The sequence below is a fragment of the Malurus melanocephalus genome, unplaced genomic scaffold, assembly GCF_030028575.1.
Source record: "Malurus melanocephalus ecotype Western Australia unplaced genomic scaffold, MMel_1.1 scaffold_137, whole genome shotgun sequence".
In the NCBI taxonomy this organism is placed as follows: Eukaryota; Metazoa; Chordata; class Aves; order Passeriformes; family Maluridae; genus Malurus; species Malurus melanocephalus.
Genome location: NW_026623369.1, coordinates 1,676,808 through 1,701,770, shown reverse-complemented (window position 1 = coordinate 1,701,770; position 24,963 = coordinate 1,676,808). Strand labels below are relative to the sequence as shown.

General features: G+C 39.8%; 2 protein-coding genes across 2 annotated transcripts; both read right to left on the bottom strand.

Annotated features, from left to right (window-relative positions):
* Window positions 1-1,034: 1,034 nt before the first annotated feature.
* Window positions 1,035-7,715, bottom strand: GDF2 (growth differentiation factor 2). Its single transcript, XM_057371004.1, has 2 exons — window positions 6,470-7,715; window positions 1,035-4,794 (listed from the first exon to the last, which is right to left on the bottom strand). The coding sequence occupies exons 1-2, from the start codon at window positions 6,813-6,815 to the stop codon at window positions 3,854-3,856; spliced, it is 1,287 nt and encodes a 428-aa protein (XP_057226987.1). The 5' UTR covers window positions 6,816-7,715; the 3' UTR covers window positions 1,035-3,853.
* A 3,909-nt stretch (window positions 7,716-11,624) lies between these two features.
* On the bottom strand, window positions 11,625-23,058 carry GDF10 (growth differentiation factor 10). Its single transcript, XM_057371003.1, has 3 exons — window positions 22,370-23,058; window positions 16,468-17,375; window positions 11,625-12,520 (listed from the first exon to the last, which is right to left on the bottom strand). Exons 1-3 carry the CDS (start codon window positions 22,941-22,943, stop codon window positions 12,329-12,331), a joined length of 1,674 nt encoding a protein of 557 aa, XP_057226986.1. The 5' UTR covers window positions 22,944-23,058; the 3' UTR covers window positions 11,625-12,328.
* Between the last annotated feature and the right edge of the window lie 1,905 nt (window positions 23,059-24,963).

Below are 24,963 nucleotides of genomic sequence, written 5' to 3'. Positions count from 1 at the left end.
CAGAGCTCCGAGCCCCCTGGAGGCTGTCGAGAGACCTGCCCTGCTTTTGACTGCTGAATACAAATACTACGCTGGGGAGTTAGCACAGAGAAAGAACGTGGTGAGTAGTGACATGCTATGTCCCCTTAGCTGTTCAGAGCAGCCACAGGGGGTGCGGGGCAGTTAGGCAATCTGAGGACACGGTCTTGCCTCACAGACATCGCTCTCTTTCTGCGTTGGCTTTGCCACTTCGGTATGTSTTTCTACCTGCACCTTTCAACTCTTTGAAGTAACAGACCGATTCAGTGCTGCCTGTAAGGAGCGACAGCAAGGTACTGGTATTTCCCGGTATTCACAGTGTGTGCCTACGTGGACCTGCATGGTGCATTGCCACGCACCTGTGTGCATTTACCTGCGTGGTAAAGGCCAGGCTCTGAGGAGGCTGGAATCAATTGTGGTCTGGGAGCAACATTAACTATGTAGGGCACAGGTGTGTCTGAAATGATGGGTTTCCTTGARAGACCATCTAAAACCTTTTATTCTGAACATTAGGAATTGCTAATTTAGGCAAAATTGCTAATTTAATGTTACTATAATGACAATATAAAGGTACCTGAGTAGATACCAGCCAAACACCTCCAGATTCCCATAAGGCTATTGCCTCTTCACCTGTAGAAAAGAATAGTGAAAATGGAGAAATTTTGATTTTTAGTGACTGTGTTGTTAAGTTGCATCTGCTGCTCTTCTGTGTTGGGACATGGCATGGAGGGTAAGATCAGAGGTCATTGTGTCTGCTGTGTAACAGACTAAGTGGGAAGCTAGGTAGAAACAGCACCAGCTGTGTCTTCTGACCAGCTTCCACCAGCTTACCATGTTTATCTATTCAGTCTGAAATGGTATAGGTTAGCCTTAAAATTGGCTGTGGAGTCAGCTTGTGATTCTGATGTTAGAGGACTGTTATACAGGTAGGTWACAGGCCTGAGAAAGAGAACATGCATCAGTCTTGTGTTTATGTTAAACAAGTAAGTTTTTAATTTTAACTGCATACCTGCTGAATACTGCACAAGCCCCAACCTGCTCCTCAGTAACAGCAAGCTGCTGGTCAGCATGCATAATCCAGTTATGAGAGGGGGATTTCTTCGTGTCCAGTGGAGCCCAGCGTGAAGCAGGGGCAAGATCCTTACTTGCTTTTCACAGCCTGTACTCTTTAGAACCATCACGACAACCTGGCTGTCTTGTTGCATCCCGAAGCAGTTGAAATACGAGGGAACTCAAACAATTATTTCAAATTAAATGTGCAACACTACATAAATCAAGCTGCTAAATGTAAAGCCAAACATCAATTTGACACGCACTTCAGCCATGCTGAAGGTAGTAGCAGCTGTAGTCAGTGCTGCATTTCTTCTTGACCCTGTTCAACATCCTTGGGAAAGATTCATGTTTCATTTTACTACCATGCCAACCAAAATGTTAAGCCAATGGGGATATGATCATTAAAGCTGGGTGGAAGCTCAATTGATTTTTTTCATTGAAATACAGAAGTGACTTATAGTCCAGTTTTGGGATGGGATCTGTGGGTCTTCTCTGGAATTCTGATAGCATAGCTAGGAGCTGAGGTTTTGAGCCAAAAAATGGCTTTGGGTGTTTTTTCTCCCTCCAAATAAGGAAAATAAAGTTCCATGTTTGACTTCAGAATATGACACCCATCCCCTGCCACTGGTCCTCCCTGATCCTTGRGAATTTATTTCTGTAAGATATGGGAACTGGTTTTTCCTTTTCCCCACTTTTTATTTAATTATGGACAACATCCTGTATTCAGTGAAGTCAAAATATAACTAGTGTATAGATGACTGAGGGGCACATAGCTACGATTTGTTGGCACATAACTACAATTACCAGGGTGAATAAGTCTTCTAATGTGATCACACCAAGTGAATGTTTGGTCATTTCTGTCACTTGATTAAGAGAAGTCTTGCAAAATGTTAAGACCTTTGGAGACAGGAGCAAAACAGGGAGACAATACAGGGGGCTGTGGCAGGAGGAAGATATAATGATGACTGTACCATGACAGAAGCCAGTGGGGAATGGTAAAATGTTGCTGCTGTGGGAAGCTTAAGAGGTTAATGCCATGCAGCTAGGGATGGAAAGGAGTTTGCATGGACCCAGATCTCAGATCTGATCCAATTGCAGACCAGTTCTAAAGAAAAAAATACTATAAATCAGTACAGAATTCTAGTGAATCATGCTTTGGGCTTATGGTTTGTGATCTAACCAGCAGTTCTTGATGGAATTACAACTGCCCTGCTCACACTCACCTGCCATTTGCTCTGTATTAAGTTAACAATAGTAAATAAACTGTGTATTAGATTTCAAGCTGACCTGTTCATGCCAAATGAATTTGTCTTGCCCACAGGCTGTCCTAATTCAAAACATATGGATCAATTTAAATCCTGTTGCTTCCATGCATTAAAGTACTGTTTAGATTTTTTGCCTCATCAGTATTCATCACCATTATGAACAACTGTGAAGTTTGTTATGGATTTGGTTCAGAAGTGTTCTCAGGTAGATTTGTGTGTGTGTCTGTGTGTGTGTGTGTAAGGTCGTGAAAGAGTAGAAGTAAGATGGACTATGGTGACACTGTACAGCGTTTACACCTATCTCATGCAGCCAACAAAAGATGATCTGTCCTTCTGCAGACAAAACCTTCACTAGCATCAAAGGAAGTTTAATTGGAGGAAAGATGGGGTCCTTGTTTAGTGAAAATACAACTGAAGTCAGGAGCATGGTAGTATGATAGCGTATTTCTCATACAGCAGTATAAGTCTCATAGAACACAGAAGTTTTCCATTTTTCCCAGACTTCTAAGGGGTGAAAAAAATTATTTGTAAAATGCAGTTGCTCATAAGAAGAAATTTTTAAAAAATCAGAACCTCATGTCAGACTCTGAACAACAAATTTAGGCCTCTAAATTAGCAGTGTGGGCTTTTCAAAAGTGCTGAGCTCTGTCAACCCCCACTGCTCTTAGGATACAGTTTCTAAGGCTGGACATGGTTTGACTGCATGTTCTTGCAAAGAAATACTAAGAATATGCAGTAGGTCAAAGTGGCTCCTTATCTTTGTGCAGCGATAAGGGCTGCTGTTCCTCCTAGGAAACAGTGTCTTAGAAGCGGAAGGCTGCACTTCTTATCATTCAAGTATGTGCCATAAAGGGGTAAAAATAGGGGCACTGAGGATAAGAAAGCTGAAACTAAGGCACCTGCTACCCACAGAAGGAAACTTGGGAGTGAAATAAGTGAGAGTCTCTTCTGTTTTGAATACTGCAAATCTTCACTTACAGGAACAAAAAATTTGTCTGTAAAAGCCTCTGAGATTACTGATACAAGAAAAGGCTTCCTGGATTTAGATTCCTGACTTTATCATGCAGGCAACATTCCATTTACTGCATTTTACAGAAGTTGAAAATGTCAGAGTTGACTGAGGGAATTAGATTTCAATAGCTGTTAAATGTTTGCAGGACATCTTAAACCCCCATTGAAAAMCTTCTAATTTGTGACCTAAGTACAGTCAATTAAACAGAAAGTTTGAAATAAGGCATTGAGGTTGTATCACTGTCATCMAATAATGCATATTTCATCCAATCTCACAATATTTTAATCCAGTATTCACTTTGTCATGATACATAATGCAGGCTATTTACAATGATGGCTATTCTTTAAATGCCAGTTTTCCTTTAAAACAAGCAGCAACAACAACAATCAGCCCCACACCCTGCTCCAAACCTTGTTTGCAATGGTCTTCATTTGCATCACTATTGTACAGATTTGCAGGACAGAAATAGGGGATGTTCCTATTCTTAGAGATTCTGCCTTGTATACTACCTGCAGCCACATTCTGCCACTTTCATCCCTTCATAGTTATATATCAAAGTGGGCACACCGGCATCATCCTTGTAAAGAATGGAGATTGAGTCCAGTTTGGTTGGAACACAACAGGCCTTGGAGGCCTTTTTGGGATTTTGGAGATGCACCAGAGTTTGGACAATAGCATGTTTTGTTGGGGTGACATTATCTGTCAGAGGGAAGAAGCAACCTCCTTTACACTCAAAAGCCTCATAATCTTTTGGTGCAATGATCCAGGAATCCCAGCCAATCTCCTCAAAGTTCACATGGAGGGAAGTTCTCCTGCAGTGGTTGGCTCCAATGCTTCTCTTGCTTCTGGAGGAATGCTGGTGGGACCCAGTGATAGCCTTTTCCTCTCCCTGCTGTTCTTCTTCAGATGAAGTGTTGTTCTTTCCTAATTTCTTGAGCACAGTTTCTTGTTCATGAACAATCATTTCCCGGAGCTCCACTTTGGTCTCTTTTGTCCCATTGCTGCGATCATTGGAGAACACTATTAACAGGGGCACATTTTTAGTATCAGGGGTAACACTGATATCCAGCTTCCCACAAGTAAAACTACCCAGAGCTTTACTCTCCATAACAACCTCTAGCTTATTTTTAGTCTCCAATTTGTCTGCCCTGACCCATCTTTTCACAGCACTGGACACTTCAAACATCTTCCAACCACACTCCTGGATATTGTGGGAGACAAGGAAAGATTTGGTGCTTTCTGGGTTTTCCCAGTGACCATCATCTAGGACGTCATAAATTACCATGTTGCCTTCCAGCCTAGATAGCGACCCAACTTCCCTGTGACAGGAGATATAAATTCTCAGTTCAGCTCTGGTGATTTCCTCATATTGTGGAATAGAGATGTTGAAGAACAAAATGTATTTCTTAAATGGATTTTCTTCTGGTGAATCTAAAGAAACAACATCTGCAATAGGAAATCGAAACATGTGGTTACAGTGCTTCTGACTGTCCAAGTAACTTAATTTGAAAAGACTCAGGATATATTTTCAGCATAAAATAAGAGCATGGTGACACAGCATTAAAAAAAAAAAAAAATCCTGTCTTCTGGCTAAATTTCAAGGACAGAGAGTGAAAGAAGGAAATGGAAGTCCTTCGTGTTGGTAGCATTTTACCATGATTGCATAGCCAGGTGAGTGTGTGGAGGGAAGCATGAAGAGGCTGCCTAGGACAAACTGTGGATGATGCTGGGCAGTATTAAGTGCATAAATAAGGCATGTRCAGAGTTTTGAGATTAAGCAGTTTGCTAAAGATACTTTTACACAAACAATTCCTAAAAAGCCCATTGAATTTCCTAGTCTTGTGATCATGCAGTGGGATGAACTGCTCCAATACAAACATTTAAACATGTTTGAGAAGTGGCTGTGCTGAGGCTTTTGTTGTTGTCTTCGAAGAAGTTTGAAAGCAGCTTGGACTGGGAGTTTGGGGAAATAGAAAACATKTTTTAAAATCCTGAATTGAAGCTCTAGTGTCTGTCTTAACTGCGACTTGGTGATGAACAGCCCTTCATGTCTAGGTCCCAGACTGTTCCAGGCTGGACTCACTGAGCTTGTGTGGGTTTGTTCATGTCTTTGTTTGTTGTCTGCAAATCTATGTGCAGTACCAGCAACTCTGCCCTGAGAGGGGCAGATATTTGTCTGGAAGATCAGATTGGCAGTGTTTAAAAATCATCACAGATGTCTATTTAACACTCAGTGTAAACTAACTGCTTAATCATGACTGGGGTTTAGGGCAATTTTAATGGGCTATTGCTGCCACTTCAGAGCTTGACCCTCTAAAGTAGTCAGAGGGGAGAGTGAGATATGGAAACTATAATCTAAGTCCATATTGTTGAGATTTCTTTCTATTTCAGGACTAGAGACACTAACTTGGGAATCTGTAGTTATCTTTAGTGCTGTTACCTGTGCATGTCTATTTTTCATATAAAAAGAAACTTAATTTCTCCCTGTTTCATTTTTATAACAAGGACTGCACTTTTAGCTTTTTTACTGCCTGATGGAGCTCTTAAAAGTCTACTTAATGTTACATGGACAGGGATCTTGATTTTTTTCAGTTGAGATAAGCATGACTACCCATTTTCATATAAATCTTTGTCCAACCCAGAATTTTGGAGGAGGAGTGCTCTTCCKTGCTTGGATCAAGAGACACATTTGTCTCGGTTGTAGTTTTAAAATATGTACAGAGCCCACCAGAAAAAAAAAAAAAAGCTCTCTAGCATCAGTCTGAATTAGAGGTGATCAAAAGTTTGCATTCTAACATAGAAACTCAGTTCCAAATATCTAGGATTGAGAAACATGCTTCATGTAAACCCTGTTATTTGGTGCATCATCTTAGTTCAAGCATTTGAGAAGAAAATATTGTATAGGGAAAATACCACAAAGAAGAAAACGGCACTAAATGTAACTGCATTTTTTAAAGATTGAAAGAAACTACAGAGTGAGGATGCAATCCAAAATGTTGATGTTACCTTTCTAAAGAATCTGTGGAAATTCAGTTTCTTCTGAATTTCTAAAGAATCTGAGTACTTACTATCCATGCACTTCTTTAAAAATTCAAATCCACATATTTAGGACTTCTCCTACCTTCAGTACTGAAGCTCCTTACAATATTGGATGCAGGGATGGAGGACTTGTCTGCAGCATATCTGTTGTATAAATCAATCATGAACTGTGGTGGTTCCTCTTTGGTCTTCACTTGCGAGGGGACTCTTGACAAATTCAAACTCCTTAGTAAATCTGTCTTCATATTCTCCAGGAAAGATTTAAAGTTGAAATGAGTCTCATCTTCTACTTCCCCAGGATCGTGAAAGTGTGCATCAGACTTTCCCATAGCTGATAGCCTGTCCCAGTCTTCCAAAGGCTTGCCTCTTGTCAAACAAGCAATGATGTTGAAAACAGACAGTGCAGCCAATACTCCAAAACAATGCATTTCTTCTATATTTACTTTCTGGTGGAGAGACAAGAGGACGAGGGTATTTTAGCTGATTAACAGTCTTGTTTCAATACAGACAGAGGAAAGAAGATGTAAGGCAAACAACTGGAATGCCCTTTGCAAATCACTTTCTTGTGTTCTTTTTGCAGTCTGCTTCAAACCCCAGCCTCTTGTCAGTTGTCAAGCAGATTGGTCGTACACTTGCCCTTATCAGAGTCATTGATGCCATGCTTCAGCTTCTGTTATCTAGCAAAGCTCTTAGTTAATGAAGATTCTGTAAACATCTGACAAACACATGTGGCTGGTGGGAAGGACACTGTATATTGTAAAGAATCCACATTTCACTTTAGGGTCATCTTTGCTTAATTACATTCTTCTATCATTTCCTTGCCAACACAGAGAGAAGCTTTCTTAGGGACGCAGAAGATTACACTGTTTTCAGCAAGACTAGAAAATACGGATCTAGAACAAAATCAGTCTGTTAGCTATTAACAAATAACATCTCACAAATCCTTTTTGCAGTCCCTTCGCACACAATCAGAAAGTGCCCAGTAGTTTGAAGAAGATCTGTGATTCTGCAAGATGTGATCTCATGACAATRCAAACAACCTTAAAACTTCTTTCCGTTTATCAGCCAAGGGCTATTGTTTGTACACAGTGAAATATCTGTTTTGTGTCAAGTTTCCTTCATGTTGTTTGCAGGCGTTTCCATTTTCAGTTTGATTCCTTTGGTGTATGGGAATTTAGGCTTGTTTTTATAGTATCTTATGTAATATATTTCATAGATACATGATGGTGAATCTAGTCCAAGAACAACCAGACATTTTTTCAGCGACCTCAAAATGAAGACAGAACTAGGCCTTCTAAGGCCACATGGAAAGTAAAAAAATCTTTTTGAAGATACAGAAGATTATCTCTGAAGATGCTRTGTACATGAGAAGAATAGGCCAAGGCAAATTAATTTCTCCTGATACAGAAGGGTTTATTTATCTTAATGAATGTATTATGATTTAATCTAATGATACATAATTGCTTTTTCTGTATTATTAATGCATAATTTTTTCTGAGAACAACTCAATTCATATTGTAAATGTGCCAGAAAAGCTGAGGAGTATTACGCGTTTTTACATTAAAAAACATCTCATTGCAAACATGTGCTCAGGATTTTGCCTTTTTTGGCCATTCCTCTGGTTTTTTAGCAGTGGATACACAGCATTTAAAGTGATCCCAGACTTCTGAAATGCTTGCTTATGTGTCTGTWAAAGTGATAACTAGAATCCAAGATCCTGGTTAATTATGTTCCTATGACATAAAGTGAAAAAGGATTATTTGGCATTGATCCTGGGCTCCTGCACAGAGACTTACATTTTATTTAAGGCCTTTGTTTCCTCCCTGAATGCAGAGTGTAATTGTTTGTATTWGGCTAAACATAACTTTTTAAGAGTCTCCAGGCTTTATCTGTACATGTCAATGAATCAAAAATTTATTAAATTTTTGTAGCACTTACTGTAAAAGATTATCACCTACAGTTAAAAAACCCCTTTGTACCACATTCCTTATTTCATTGTGCCTGACTTTACCTTCTAGACTGGAATTCTTGTAACTTTCTGGCTAGTTTAAGGAGTCTCATAGCACTGATTTTTTCTCCGTATCAAAGTGCTTTCATAGTGTAATCAAGTTACTTCTCAGTTTGCTTTCTGATAAAATAAACAGATTGGTCTTTTTAGTAACAAAAAGTTAGCTCCAGTGTCTGTCTTTCCAAAGTTTTCATTGGCTGTCATTGCATAGCATCACTCTGGATGAGCATAYTGCATCACAAATCCATGATAGCCACAACATTTTTGTTACAAGTTATGACTTTCAAGGGTGCAGTCCTGTACTCAGTAGGAGCAGCCTCCATTCCTTGTGCCTAGGCACCTCGACTTCTGCATCTTGTCGACTTTAAAATTAATTTTAATTACATAAAGCGCAGCTAGATCAAGTGATCTATATAAATACCTCTCTCCTCCTGCAAATGCTGTGGGGGTTGATATACAGACTTCTAGTTCACACATAAAGATATCAGGCCAAGTGTCAGCTTTGCAGAAACTATACAATGAACAGTTTAACTTGGTGGAAATTCCTTTTGAAAGCTGTTCTTTGAGGTTTGGCAGTGAGACTGTTTTTAATTAATGTGATACACAAATATATTAATAATATTGTTCAGTGGTTTCTTTAAATTATGCAGCCTTGTGCAAGTGGATTGAAACTCCACGAAATCCTAGGTATGCTGTCACCTCTGGCAATCAAACAGTGGCTGAAAGAATGAAATCAGATTTGCTTTAGAAAGAAAAGGTTTGAACACTGCTGGCTAGCATCAGCTTCTTTCCATGTTTTGTCTGTCTTGCCTCATACCATATTCTTTTAGGATTAGTTGTGGAATTATCATGACCTGTGTTTATCAATAGTAGCTTTCTCTAGAAACTCAAACATTGAGCAGAAGGGTTTATAAGATGTTCACAGAAATAAGAAGATCTCTTGAACCAAGATAGTGAGGGTATCAGTATCCTCTGGCAGCAGCTGACTGCATTTGTGCCATTGCAAATGCAAGCTTTCTCTTTCTAGAGGAAGATTAGACATCCAAACACCAAAGATCAGGAAAGGAGTAACTTAAACCACTAAAAGTGGTTGAAAGACTTGTTTGCCTTAAAGAATTGACCAGTACAGCTGAAGTCCAAATGAAGATTTACTAATAAGAGATGTATATGACTTGTGTTGAGAGCAATGACACAGGTATAATATTTTTGCCAATATTCTGTTTTGCCAACAGAACTTTAAATGCAGTCTTAACCTCTCAGAGTTGTAGGTGTCCTACTGAGTGTAGCAGTAGCATTTTTCCTTATGTCCTATAGACCTTAGATCATAGTATGGTATCTCTTGTCCAATAGCTTGCATCAGCACATGTTGAAAAGAATGTTTTTACCCAAGGACTAATTCAAGATATAGAAAATATTCCTTAAGGAAAACAAAATGCTATAGATGAGAATATAAGCACATTAGGTTAATATGTCAGGCTGTTCTGAGCTAGTGATAAATGGGAGCAAAACTAGACCTATAGAAAAAGGTAGATTTTCAYAGAGAGCAGAAATAACACAGACTTAATATACTTTTAAAGATGTTATGCTTATGGCTGTTCTGTAGGAAAGATGATTTTCTGAAAACTTTCATATTTTTCTTCATACATTAGMATTCCTCTGTCAAATGTAGCTGAGTTTCTCATGATTTATAAAAACACAAGACTGTAATTTTTTAAGGGAGATCTCTAATGACAATAGTATACAAAGGTTTTTCCCAATAGTTCTAGTGTAAATTACTATAGTAATTTACAAAGTACAAAAGTACTTTGGGAGAAGAACTGAAAACTGGACCTGTGATCTTTTGTCAGGCATAACTGGCAGTCAGTATAGGGATCCCTATAACTATGTACTTCTTAGTCAGAGCTGTTTAAAAGGAATTAGCAAGAACTGCTGTGAGAGTAACCTTGCAAAGACTCCCMTGCCTGCTGAATCTTGCTTTTATGTACATTAGCAGGATGTACCATGTTTACATACCTTTGTTGTCTGGGAATCTGCACCACCTGAATATGGAATATTGGTGGCAGAAATACCTAGCACCTTAGTAGGATAGGAGCCTTCCGGTTACTCATCATCAGAAGGAAGTGAGTTTAGCATCCTTCCCTTAAATAAAGCAACTCTTAATAGGAAAAGATAGTGTGTAAGATTAGACTGTTTCTTGAGGAGGACATACCCCGCATCTTGTACTCTGTGCTRCCTCACAGACTTCAGATGTTTCTTCCACTCTTGGTCTCTTTATGCTATTGTACAGCAGGTGGGTGAAAATGAAGTATGCGGCAAGTGTGTTCTAGAACACAGGGACACTAAGAGGATTGACAGACACCATGATGGGAACACCAGCTCTTCAAAGACTGCTGCAGTTACAAGGCTACCATAAATGTATCAACAGGGGATTGTTAGAGGGACGCAGAGACTTTATTTSTATAAAGACTTCTAATAGAACCACTGCCAAATGTTTCCCATTTTGATGTTCATTGTTTGAAAAGAAAGTTAATGAAAGTTCTGGAAAGAGTTCAGAAGAGAGCTGTGAGAAATTGTTTTAAGGCTTAGAATAAGAAATCAATCTATTTAAATCTCAGCCAAAATGTAATTTGACCCTACTCTCTATACTAAAAATACACAGTGAAAGTATTTTGGATAATAGATAAAAGGGATCTAATAAAATAGGTTCCAGTAAGATCCATTGAATTGAAGCTGAAGCTCATCAAATTCAGGCTGGGATTAAGCCACTGCATATGAACAAAGAGCACTAACTTTTGGAACAACTACTTGTAGTCCAGTGGAGATATTCTATCACATGAAATCTTTAAAGCCAAATTTATGCATGTTTTTCAAAGATATTCSCAAGCTCAAAACAGAAGTTCCATAATGCATGGTGCAGAAACTGCTGAGCAAGGTTCTTTGATCTGTGCTATGCAGGAGGTCGGTCTAGATGATCACAGTATTTTCTTCTGTCTTTAATCTATTGAAGCACATTATGACAAGCTTAACATGTATAAACAAGTTTCCATCTAATTAACAGAATGTAGGAGAGGGCATTTTTAGAAAGACAATTCAAAAATTTTTAGATACTACTGTACCTTTAATTTATTAGCTTTTGTTAAAAGCATGTAACAATCTAGAGGATATAAAGTATAATTTACAAAAATATAAATCTTGGTTATTTTATTTTTAGTATTTCAACATATTACTATATTGTATATGTTACTCAGAGAATATGTTTAACAACCTGAAATTATCCAGCAAATCAAAAATGTGGGATATTACATGTTTTCTTTGTAGAACAAATTATATATTAAGGAACAGTAGCCAAAAATTACTATATTAACAAATTGTTTATATGAAAACTTATGCAGTGACCTATACTCGCATCCTCAAGAAAATATACATTTTAAGCCCTTTATTACAGCATTTTTCAGTATAAATATGCATATTAAAAGTATGAGTGTTTTAGGCAAAATTGTTTGATTTGTGTATGAAAGTGATATTCTAAAACAAGCCTGCCTTTGCAAGTTCACTTCCCCATCTTCTTGGTTAACTGAAGAGATAAAATAGTCAGAAAATAGTATATAAAAACATATTTTAGTCCTTTGATTATGGAAAACTTTACACTTAAATTTCTCACTAAACACCAGGTATCCTGGCTAGGTGGGTTAGGAAGATATCTGTAGATGCACTGAATTCCTGAAAGATGAATATGGAAGACAAATGATGACAGTATGACCTATCCTTCGAGATGAGCACATGAGTTATTTCAGTCTCTCCGCCTGCTTTCTGAAGAGGAATTGCAGACTTGCATTGGTTCATCAGCAAGTGATGGATTCATTTCTCATTTACAACTTCCCAGAGTAGTCAGGCAGGATTTGTGGGCCTTGTTCCAGGTGTGTTTGTATGAACCTATCGGCAGGCACAAGTTTCAACTGACATATTGGGATATACCTTCAAAACAACATTTTTGTTCTCATCTAAGAACAGGACACTGAGTGAGCTCATTTTGTCTGGAACGCAGCAGGGTTCTGGGATGCCAGGAATGATTCCTACTGCTTTTACGATGCTCTGAATTGTAGCATGGTTTGATGGCCGGACAACCTGTAACAGAGAAGGAAACAGTTACAGCTTCATTTATGAGCACTCGCTTTCCTAGTGGACTTGGAAAATGACAACAATTAGAGTTGGTTTTTTGTTTGGTTTTTTTTTTTTCGTTTCTCAATAATACACCTGTTTTTGTTTGAGTCCCAGGGCCATGTAGCACAGCCATACTCTCACACTTACAGATTTCCTGAGCTGGGTGTATCCAACAGTTATTTTGTGTTCCTTAGGCTGCCTCCATAAATACCAGAGGAGGGCACTGGTGGCACAGCCAGCACCAGAGGCCTGAAGAAAGAATGTCCCTGAATGTACTGCTACATGCTGGAGGCAGATCTGGAGAAGAAGAAGCCTATGCTGGGGCATAGTTCCCAGTTGCTAGATGTTTYATTTTGTTTTCTTAAACTCTTGTCTGACTTAGAAAATTTGTTACTGTAAGTATTTCCAAAATAACTATCCCTCGTTCCAATAGAATTTCTCCTCATGTATGCCAGCCTGGAATTCATGACTCTTTCCTGGAGTAATTGCTCTCTTTCAAAAGAGCAGAGTACTAGAGAAGTAGCATCCACAGGAGACAGTATAGAATAGTCAACCTGACAGAGYCTTTCTGATCATAATCACATGACAAGTAGTTCATGTCTGTGGTCTTTGCTTCCCTCTGTCTTCCTCACTATGCTTTTGTTTTTTTTTCTTCCCATGGGCTAGCCTCAAACTGGGAGAATAAAAAAAATAGGCTGTGAGGCTGGGAAAAGTATGAAACAAGGATTCACAACAGCTTTACATCTATAACCTGTTCAGGGTACTAAGCCACAATTTCTTTTCTACAGTTGATTTTTGGAAGCAGTTAACAACACAAGGAAAAACATTTGAGGAGGCAGCCACTGAGCATTAAAGCAGTGAGAATAGGAAAGCAATAATACAGTATCCAGCCCACCACAGAGACTGACGTTTCAGTGACTCTTGTTCAGTTGTCATGCTTGAATACTGTCCCAGCAAATGAGAACAGTAACAGTAGAAAGCTGTGTTAGTCCTGTCAGGCTTTTTGCTACAGTTTCCTGAACGATTTCATATCTGCACGTATCTGGTATAYGTGTCACAAATGGACTATTTCATCATTATTGGTGCACAGCTGTATAGCGGGGGAAAATGACATCTGTGGGACAACAAATACGGACTTTGCACACTTACACATGGAATAGATACTTTAGGTGAGAAGAATTACTGTCTTCGATATCTTCTCTATCTTTCAAATATATGAGTATATGCAAAACATCATTTTCCATTTTCCATTTCAACATGAAGAGTTATATAGTTCAGGGATAGAACAAAGGAGCTGGTTTTTAGGATAATTCAGTTTTGAAACATTTGCATTAAGTGTAACATAGCAGCAAATCAGATCCAAACCTTAACTGCCATTAAGACTTTCAGATCTTCCTTAACTAAGCCATTATAAGTGGAACTGTGAAATCTGTCCTTGACCCTTCAAGACAGCATTCCCATAGCCAAATCCCAACAAGAGACCAATCTTGCAGAGTGCCTTACTGTAATTAGCATATGTTAACATAATTAGCAACAGCTTGCTGTCTCTTGCCCCCTTCATCTTCAAATTTCAAAATGGTCCAAAGGCAAACAGCAGTGAGGTAGTCTCACAGCTAATGTGTGAAGTAGGAATCACTTTCTACCGACATTGGTCATGTAAACAAATGGGGACAGCAAGAGCGAGTTTTTTTATGTTTAAGCAACTGCAGAATTTAGGAATGGAAAGAATTAGAGTCTCTGGAATCAAGTTCTTAGTTCAGCCTTTATAAAAAACCTTCTGAAGAGTTCCTRCCACCTGTCTTATTTCATGTTGCTATTTGAAACAGTCACAGAYCACACTGTGTTACTGAAACAACATTTATTGCCCCATGCAGTGGATAGCCATCACTGCCCTCAGGGCCAGTTACTGACTTACAGGATTCCTGGCTATGAACTAGCAGAAGATCCTACCAGGATCTTCTCCAGCTGCACAGCCTCTAATATCTACAAGGAACAAATAGATGTGAACAAAGTCTATCTAGCCTGAGCAGCTGTCTCCCACGACAACACCACTTATTAGGTTTCAAATGCTGGAAATTATACGTTATGCACAAAAATGCTTAGAAAGGAAAATGCTTATGATAGACCAGTACTCTGTACAGAATCTGGCTGCCTGAGCCCTATATCCACAGCAGAGCCAGACAGCACACCCATCTCATCTCCATCCAGGCTCCGAATCTTTCCAGCCCTTCTGAAAACCTGGCATAAGCATTCAGTGATCATGGGCAAAGCTTCACATTTAATTTGGTACCAACATGCTAAAGTAGAAAGCTTGAAATAATTATTTGAATGTCCAGTAATGATGGCACTGAGGAAGTGCTAATGTTTTAAATGCTGGATGCTAAGTTGTATACAGTAGACTGCAATAGGTAAGATATTACATAAGTGAGCAATACAAGCTTATTTAACTATTCAAGCTAGAACTGTATCTTCTCTCTTCTGGTCCTGTCAGCTTTTGTGTAATGCTGTTTTGCTCACAAGAAGCCAGATGTGTTAAATGCATCTTTTTTTGAGGGTTGTTGTTTGGTCGGGGGTTTTTTGTCACAGGTTTATGTTGTTGTGTATGAATGGTGCATTAGACTGTGAGTCTATAGCAAAGGACCCATATTCCCAGGCCGTCTTCTGGTTTGGGTAAGTTAAGTGGTTGTTACATTGCGTGATCAATTTGTATTACAACAAAAAGGGAAGTTGTATGTGAGTCTGTGAAGCTTTAATTTTTTCAAGACCCTGTATCAATTTATGTGGTTCAGGATAGGCCAGCTATACATGAACATGTGGTCAAATTTGTACACCCTACTGTGAAGTCTGGATTTCCACTGTTCCTGGACTTAAAACTAGCCTACATATCTACTCTTTCTGAAATCATACTACTTGTCTCAACACAAACATACATCAATCTCCTTGCATGGAAAGGAGGGCAGATTCCTGTTTCAGAATCTTGAAATTCTCTGCTGTAAAACACTGTACTTTATTTATGTGCCAAATGACCACATGCAAAAATGTCAGTTGAACAAATATTCAGGCCATTTGTAGGTAGAATTACAAAAGAATTACTGTTTCTAAATATGCAGGTTATACAGTGCTTCAGATCCTCCCCTCTGCCATTACTTGAAAGCTGTACAAAATCCTGGTAATTCTTGACCAACACAGAATTGACAAAATTTCTTGCCATAGAGCAGGAGTAGGCCAAATGTTTGCCTCTCCACTAGCAAATTTCACACTGCCTTATAGGAGGAATTCAGTATGCCTGCTTTAGGGTGCTAGAGACAGTTTTGTGGCATTTCCAGCCACATGAAGTAAATCAACTTTTTTGTTCCAGCAAGATTATCTAACATATTTAGATTTTTGATATGCAAATATCATCTTAATCAGTATTATTGTTTTCAAAAGTGACAAGATGTTTCCTAAAGTTAAAAATACCTCAGTGTAACTACTCTGCATTTTTCTCCTAAAGTATTACAAGTAGAATCCATAAATACACTGATAGAGTAGCTTGTTTTCATACTAGCATATAAGCTTTCACACTACTGCTACTACAATAGAATATTTTGATGATTTGGTGTGTATAACCATATTTTCATAAGTTGGAAAAGTCTTTATGCTATGGTTTAAAGATATATGAGAAATTGTAAGATAAACCTGAGATACTTTTCTTATTCTTCAGATTGCATTTAAAGAAAACTTGGAATCTTTGCACTCTGATGACTAACTTAATGGAAGCAATATTGCTTAAAATCTTTATGTTGAACAAGGAAACAAAACACAATGAAAAAGGTAAAAATCTAAAGGAAAATCTAACTGTAGAAGTAGTTGGATAAGCAGAACAGTAGGCCTACTATTTGCAAGCCGACAAGAAWAAAAAGGCATACTACCTTGGGCATCGGAAATTCACATGCACCTGCACAATAGTAGGCATCAAATGATTTGGGAGATATGATCCATTCATTCCAGCCAATATCAGCAAAGTCAACTTTCATGTATCTTCTTGAACAAATCCTTGGCTCATTCCATTGTTTTCGCCTTGCTTTCTTCATTGTTTTCTCATCAAAATTTAGCACTTGAGACTTGGTAAGTGTTTCTGTATTTTCTTGCCCTTTTCTCCTTCGATCTTTGCGTGAGGCTTTTGGTTTCAAGGATCTGTAGGCATTCTCCCATATGTCATGTTTGTTGTATTTGTTGTTATTATAATCTACTTCTGGCAACTCATTGTTCTGAATAGAGCTAGCGAGGTACGTATCCCTTCTAACTCGAGTATCAGTAGAAGCATTAGGAGATAGATTTGGGTCCCCATCATTGGGAGGGAATGGATCATATCGCTGTAGGGTGCCTGCCACGCTATTAGGTTCAGAGATTGCAAGATCATTGGCATAAACTAGTATATAAGGTAAATGGCTGGCAACCTGTTCGGGAAAGCCCTGGTGTTTCTCCCCAGAATCAAGCTCGGCACAGAGAATGAGCTCCCCAGCTTGTTTTGATTCTTTTACAATGTGTGAAATATCCTTTGTATGCCAAGCCCCTCGCCTTTGAAGAAGCACAGTGATGTTCCCTTTCACTAGTCCATAGGCAGAATTCTGGTGAATGCTTTGGAAMATGAGGTTGAGCCGTAGGACTGGAGGCAGGTGAAGGAGGCGGCAGGAGGAATTCTTGGACCGTTTACAAAACACTTCCCTGTGTCGAGGGCGTTTGTCAGCGTAGAAGTGAAAAGTGGCAGCAAGGATCATTTCTGAATCCTGCATGGATGTCAGATTGAAGCAGTACAAGGGCCTCTGGGCCAAGAATTCTGCAAGAGAGCAAGGAAAACATGGATATACATCTGAGACAAAAATTTTAGTCAGCTCTTATTTCTATTTAAGTGAATTAACAAATTTTACTTTTCATTTACATCAAATCATTTAATATAGTGAGCTTTTCACTTTAGCTTAAAACTATGGTGAATAAGAGGAGGACAAAACCTCTTAAATATTTAATGGCAATATTACCATAACATTGAGAGTGTCCAGCATACTGGGCATCTTTTGTACACATGAGGGATAAAACTCTTCCCAGAGATTTTTAGTTCCAGACTGCCTTTCCTTCTAGGCAGACATGAAAAGCAATCCTTGATTCTATTCAATTTATAACAGTCAGGCTTAGAGAAGCTGTCAAATTTACCTGAGGCAGAGCTCAGAGAAATACACTGCTGAAACCAGTACTAGCAGAAAGCAGGTTTACAGTTAGTATTCAAGATTGTCTAATCTAAAGATGACTGCAGATTCCTGAAAGATGTCTGGATGCTAACTGTGGGCAACAGCTCATCATCTGCAAATAGTGCACAAGAGACATTTCACAAAGAGGCTTGCAGTAAGCAGTGACACATTTTGGGGGTCATTATTCTTGTGGGAATCCTCCTTTCTAGTACAAATCATGTAGGAGCTTTGTTTAAAGAACTGTAAAGCACACTAGGTTTCTAAGGCTGTGTTTAGATCTGTGTGAAGTTTGTGACAAATGCTGTAGAATAGGAGCTGACTCTTAAAATTCAAACTCCATTTGAAACAGCTTCTTCTTAGCTAGTTGAACAGTTTGTGCTCAGCTTACATCTTTACCCTGCTCTCAAGGAAGATGAGCAATTTTACACTAATAATAATAAAATATATGACTAAAAATTAAATAATAAAATAAACTGCTTATACCATGTTTATTTAAACCGTAGAAACCCCTCTTAGCATGTTAAAATGTAATCCCATCCCAGCATCAAAAGACAATGCCTTAACAGTCTATCATTGTGAAAAGTTGCTTTTTTTTTTTCACTAGCTCAACAGTATATGGAAAAGTGGTGGCAGAACCAAGAAGTGATTCCTATTCTCCCAAGCTCACACAGCTACTTAGAACGCATCAAAGGATTACAGTGGGTAAGTTTGCATCTTTAATTAACCCACRTGGGCTAACCCTCTAGCAGTCCTGTTTGACATAACTGAAAATTCTCTGGCAGAAGGAAGAAAAAAACCATCTCAAACTAAACAAAACCCAATAAATGCAACAGCCAGGCTTCCCAGAAACACTTAGGTTTGTTTTTCAGTGCACTATGGATGACGAGCCACAGAAATTTTGGCAACAACAGAAAGGCAGTACTGTTAACTGCCACCTGTTGGAACATTCTTCCTTTAGAGCACAGTTTCATTTGAAAGAGGGAAATGAATAGTGCTACATCTTACTAAATTGGTGCCTGCTATCTTCCAGTTAATGGTGGATAGAACCATCATTTGGACTAAAAGAACAGCAGATTAGCATAATCATTAATCCCAAACCCACACAAGCAGTCTGAGAGTACAAAGGCTCAGGTATGTAATTTCCATCTACACCATCTGTAGTTTGTTTCTGATACAGTGAAGTGGAACATCTTGCACTGATGTCTAAGAACCTATTTGTTTCTCTCAGTTCAGGACAGAAATCCTGTTAGTAAACTTTTAATCAACACTAGTCATATGTATAGGTGCTCATGCTATGAAAACACTTAGGGGTTTAGATTTTATTCATGCCTTTGAAGCACAGAATTTTCACAAGGCTACTAGATAATTTCTCAGGTCAAGGAAGAGAGTAATTATAGTACTTCCTTTAGAACAGCAGGCTTTATTAATGTGTGTTAATTTCAGAAGGTACATGTTTCTAAAAAGAAGTCTATCTACTCATTTTCTCCATCCAAGCTGTGTACAGTTTAATTTTTTAACATTTCTTTTAGTACTAGAATGCTCCAAGCATCATCAACGCTTTAGTTACTGCTCTAAAGCATTGTTGGGATAAAGACATTTATCTCACCAGCACCTCCGGGTTTCAGAGGGGAAGGTAACTTACAGTGATAGATCAGAGAAAGGGAGGCTGAATATAGCTACAATAATTCGGCATGCTAGAATGAAACAAACCATTCAAAAGTAAAAATTCTTTGTAGAACAGAATGAAAATCTGTGAATCTGCAGCTACTGAAAAGCCAGAAGCCTGGAAGTACAGACTTATTAGGAATTTAGAAGATTTGAGTTTTGGATGGAGTATAGTCATATTTCCATATTGCATAAGTTCACTCGGCTTCTACCAACCACGCATTGTCAGTTTTGATTTGGTTTTCTTGCACATACGCATTATGATACAGTCTTAATTAAATAGCTGCTATTTTCTGCAATGCATTAAGGTCTTTGCTTTGTTTGGCACAGAGGATGCATCGTGTTCAGGGAATGAGTTTGAACTGCAAGAGTCAATTCATGGGGAACTTTCATGGCTAAGGCAGCAAATTGCTGCCATGAAGATTGATTCCCCTCAATCTGAGCAATTTAGGTGAAGTTGGACAGTAACTTAATATTTCACATTTGGTCACAAACCAATTAGGACTTGATTAACTCCAGTCAGTTGGTACTGTTTTCTAAAGCTACAAATTTCCCTGAAAACTGGAAAGCACCTAAACAAATAAGAAACTTAGACTGTCTCTCAGCTCTGTATAAAAATACAATGAGCTCTTGTGAACACATGTAGAGGTAAGCTCAGAGAAGGTGATCAGATGTTTGTGAAGTACACTTTCTGAAGGGGCAAGTACTGCTAGAGGAATGAACAAACAAAAAAAATTGTATTTGGGCCATATGCAAACAACACACGCATTTACATTTCAAGTGCCTCTCACCAAATATGAAAACCATTACACATTCCATAGCTCAATCAACACCACCTATACCCCCTAAGGAACAGGTAGGATGACAATACAGCCTGGGTAGTTGAGGAGAACTCTGTAATGCGTATGACAAAGGACAAATTTCTGGACCAGCATTTTCTGCTTCTGGAGCCCTCATCTTGACAACTGTAAGTAACCCGCTGTTTGAGTGTCACCTAACAAACAGCTTTAAACAGCACCATAGGAACACATTTTCTGAAAGGTATGTGATTAAAAAGAAGAAGTTTGTTGCTTGGGATAATGCAAATTATTGTATGTAGTCTGTTTTGCTTATTTCAATAGAACTACAATTATCTATATTTTATAAAGAATAAATGTTCCACATGTCTTGTTAGAAAAACATGCCAATTTCTTCTTTCAGAAGGAAACATTAGAATTTCTCAGTGGAGACAAACATGGTGGCAGATAAGGTTCTTCTCTCCACCCTCATGTTGCATAATTCTAGAGTACAGTTTAGAGTGTTTATCGCTAGCTTGTGATGAATGCAGTTCAAAGGAACAGTGCAGAGGAGCTTCTGCTTTCATGCCATGTTGTTTGGGAAAGATGGGATCCAGTAGAGAAGGTGCACAGATAAAACACAGGAGACAGGAGTTTTGGACATAGATATGCCTTATTTCCACTGCAGGGAAAGCCAAGTTACTTTCAGGCTCTGCCTTGGTTTCATGATCAGACAACTGAGCAAAATAATACTGAATTTTATTTGGTCAGCACAGTCTACCTTTGGGTAGAAAATGCTGCTATTTTAGTTTTTTAAAACAGAATTACAACTTAGGTTACTTTGATGCAAGTGGTGTGTTCATCAGATAATTTGAAAAATTAAGAAAAAGAATATAGTGCAGTTCTTGCCTTGTCCCTTAATCCCTCTTGAGGCCTTATTTGGTTGACAGCCAGAATTAGCTGCTCAGTTCACAGAAAAATAAAAGTGTTAACAGGAGGTCATGGAAAACCAGCTATAGTGGAAGTTAATTCATAACCCCTATGACACTTTACTTCTCTCCAAAATGTCTGCAACTGCTTTACATCATAACTCCTAGATTTGTAAACATTTTCATTAGCCACTTACTCTTCCATGGAGTCTTCCCCTCCTTGAATATAATTACTTTTTAATATTACAGTTGACATAGGATAGAAATTAAGCTGGAGTACACAAAAGAATATGAATTATTGTGCAATATTATAGTAACCATTCCCTAAAACACTGTATGCTGAACTATACTCTATACATGTGACTTAAATGTAGGAGAAATAGATTAATGCAAAATTTGCTTTTGTGAGTTTCAATCCATAAGATTTTTCTAAATAGAATAATGCATATTTCTGACAAGATAGCAACAACTAGATTGTAGAAACTGATAGAGTTCTTATTTTAAGAACTAAGATCTTAGTTACTGTCTGTAAGTGTTAACCAGAGAAGGAGGATGTTTTCCAGAAAAGATAGTTTGAGTTTCCTTGGCAAAGGATAACAAATGTATGGACTACTAACTAGGCAAACCTCCTTTTTATTATTTGATGTAATACTGGGATAATGAAAGAGTAATTTTGGCACAGTATATATGTTTCTCCATAATCAAGCCAAGTAAAACTGGGGACAGGGAGGTCAGATATCTGTCTTCTCAGGTTTAGGCAGGGCAAGAATTTAAGCTGCCGAGCAGTTTTAGACGGTCCTGTAGGCGGCACTCTTCCTATCAGGAACTTCTGAGCCTGCGAGAAGAGCCGRAGGAGAGGACCAGTGGCTCGAGCACTCGCTACTCGGTTTATGCTTCAAGTGTTTCTGAAAAGATCTTTCGGCCCAATGCGATGTGCACTGGGAACGCCGCTTCCTTCGCCGTTGGTTTGCATCCACAACAACGGAGGCTCTCCCACGGGAGATACTTTCGGGGAAGGGAAGGGAGCCAGGGAAGGTGGGAAGCCTCGCAAAGTGGGGGGCGACACCCTGTCCGTGTAGGTCGCAAGGGACCCCCCCAGCATTCACCCGGAGTGACACCCCCCGCAGTCAGTTACAGCCTYGATGCAAACCCGTCACTGTAAAGCGAAAGAGGAGCGAGGGGGCTCCAGCAGTGTCACCCGCGCCCGACCCGTCTTACCCGGCCTGGCTTTGAAGCTGCGGACCGTGTTGCCGTCGCCGGGCCGGCTCCCTTCCCGGTTGTACTTCTCGTAGAGCTTAAGCATGTGGACAGCTACCATGTCCTGAGCGACGCTGCCCAGCCCAGGGGGCGGCGAAGAACCGCCACGGGGGTCGCGGCCGGGGGCGGACGAGTCCGGGTCGGCCGGCGGCTGGACGGGGCAGGCGGGCGGGCTGCCGGCGCCCTCCCCCGCAGGCGAGCGGCAGCCCCCATGGCCCAGGGCCCACAGCAGGAGGCAGCAGGTCAGGCGGGCGGCCATCGGGGGATGCTGCGGGCGGGTGGCCGGGCGCGGAGCGGCTGAGGCTCGGTCGCTGCCTGCGTCTGGGTCTCCCGGTTGGCCCTGCCGCACCGGGGCGAGGGGGTGGCGGGGCCAGGGAGGAGGAGGGAGGGTGGGGGTGGCCCCCCCCGCCGCTGATGCCGCCTCCGCCGGGCCAATCCCCGGGCCCGGGGGCGAGGAGCAGCGGGCCGGGGGCGGCGGAGCGGGGGCAGCTYCAGGGGTCCGGGTGCGGGGGGACTGTGGGAGGGGACGCTGCATTCCTCCAGCGTGGGGCTTCCCCGCTCCTTAATGCGTAGTGGGAAAAGGATATAAATTAATTAGCGCCCAGCCGCTGATGAGGGACACAAGTCACCGCCGCCACTGCGGCATCGAGCGCTGCGGCAGGACGGCACCTTGGCTGCCTGCGCCAGCCGGGAGGTGGAGGGCGGGGGGGGGCTTGAAAATAATTTCTGGAAGATATTCTAGAAGCAAATAGATACCAAGCGGGTGGGCAGGCGGTGAGAGGACGGAAGGGTGAGTGGATGGGAGGGACAGCGTGACAAGCMAAGGGTGCGCRCATACGTGCCGAAAGTGGAAGAGTMTTTGCTGTTTCGGTCGGCAGAGCTGAAAGTGCTGTCCTCTAAAAGCAAGGCTGTGAATAGTGTTTATTTCAAGGACCACGCAGAAAAGAGAAGTCCCCGTGCGTCCGTACTCCAGAAGACACAGTGTGAACTAGCCAAGAGTGCAGCAAGGGTCACTGATAATTCCAAGCAGATACTTAAATGGTAGGGGTTAAAGGGGCTGTGCATGGGTAAACTTTCGTCATTGGACGATTTCTATGTGTGATTTGAAGGAGGAGAATACTGGTGTGAATTTCTGAAGGATTTACATGGCTTAGGTCGGAGGGGGTTGATTTAAAAGTGAATGGTGCATGTTGCACTTATTCATCATGTGACACAGGTAGTTCTGAATCATAGTCACCCAGCGGGTATAAATGCTGGTATAATGAATAGCAGTTTTAAAGACAACCTATAAGGAGAAGGGTATATTTTAAGGGAATTTGTTTATTTTTCCTCATTTTTAAGGCTTTTTCTCTGCAAAATTGTTGGAAAAAACTACTGTTGCTGTGTATAACACAACCCTTTTGTGTTTGGTTTTTTTTTTTTTTTTTTTTTTTTTTTTTTTTTTTTTTTTTTTTTTTTTTTTAACCTTGGACTGTCAAATCTGAGCAGATACTATTGAAAGCCTCTGAACCACTAGTTTGTAGGTTTTGAATCATGGTAAAGAAAGGTTTAATTCATTTTTAAAAATTAGCACCAGGCCTCATTGCTCTGTGCCCTTTGAATGTGTGAAACAAATAATTTGCGAATACAGCTTTGACCAAATGTACATTGCTAAAGTATCAAACCTGCTATTAATTAATCTTTGCTTATAAGTAAGCCAAACTATCCTTTGATGCTTTTTTTTTCTCCATGGTAGCATGCTCATGACCTCCACTGGGGGTGTGAGCGAACCTTTTGTTGTTTGTGGTTTTTGTCTGTACTGTTTCTATACAATCAAGGTCCTGTGAAAAGGAGGAAGAGGCAGCAGGAGGTAGAAACAAGCTGGGCTATTTTGGACCAATGTCCCATTAAAATGTTCTCTCTCTTCTTAACTCACTCCAAACKTCTATTCAAGCATACACTTTGTATCAGTCTTTAACCTGCACTAAAACCTGTAGGACACTGATACTTTGACATTGTTGGGAAAGAATTAAAGAATCAACCAGGGATGGCTAATATTTCTTGCCTTATTTTATTGCAGAACAGCAGGAATTCAAAGTCTTTAAAGCTCTGGTACTTTGACTCTTTTATGCAGCTGAGATGATGAAATAAAAATGTGTTTGGTAAAGGAATTCAAATTAGCACTGGGTCACATAATTCCCCTGTTCTAAATATGGCCAATCAATGGCATCTCTAAGGCATCTAGAGGCAAGAGCTATGCAATTTCTGCTCATGCAGAATAATATTCCTAGCGTGGAAATTTCTGCTAATTAAAGCTCTTGCCAAGTAGAGTCTTTTTTTTGTTTTTCTTTTTTTTTTTTTTCTTTTTCTTTCTTAAATAGCTCAAGTCAAAGCTTTGCAAGCCAGGACTTGCAGAAAGTCTCCTTATAGTTAGACCAATTCATTCAAGATTTTAAATTGTGTATCTAAGTTTCCTGCTAAAATCATTGTGATATAAACAGTGTTACGTACCCTTAGTAACAGCTTATATGTGAAAAAGAAACCAAATAATGTTTTCTTATAGAATTAGTGATATC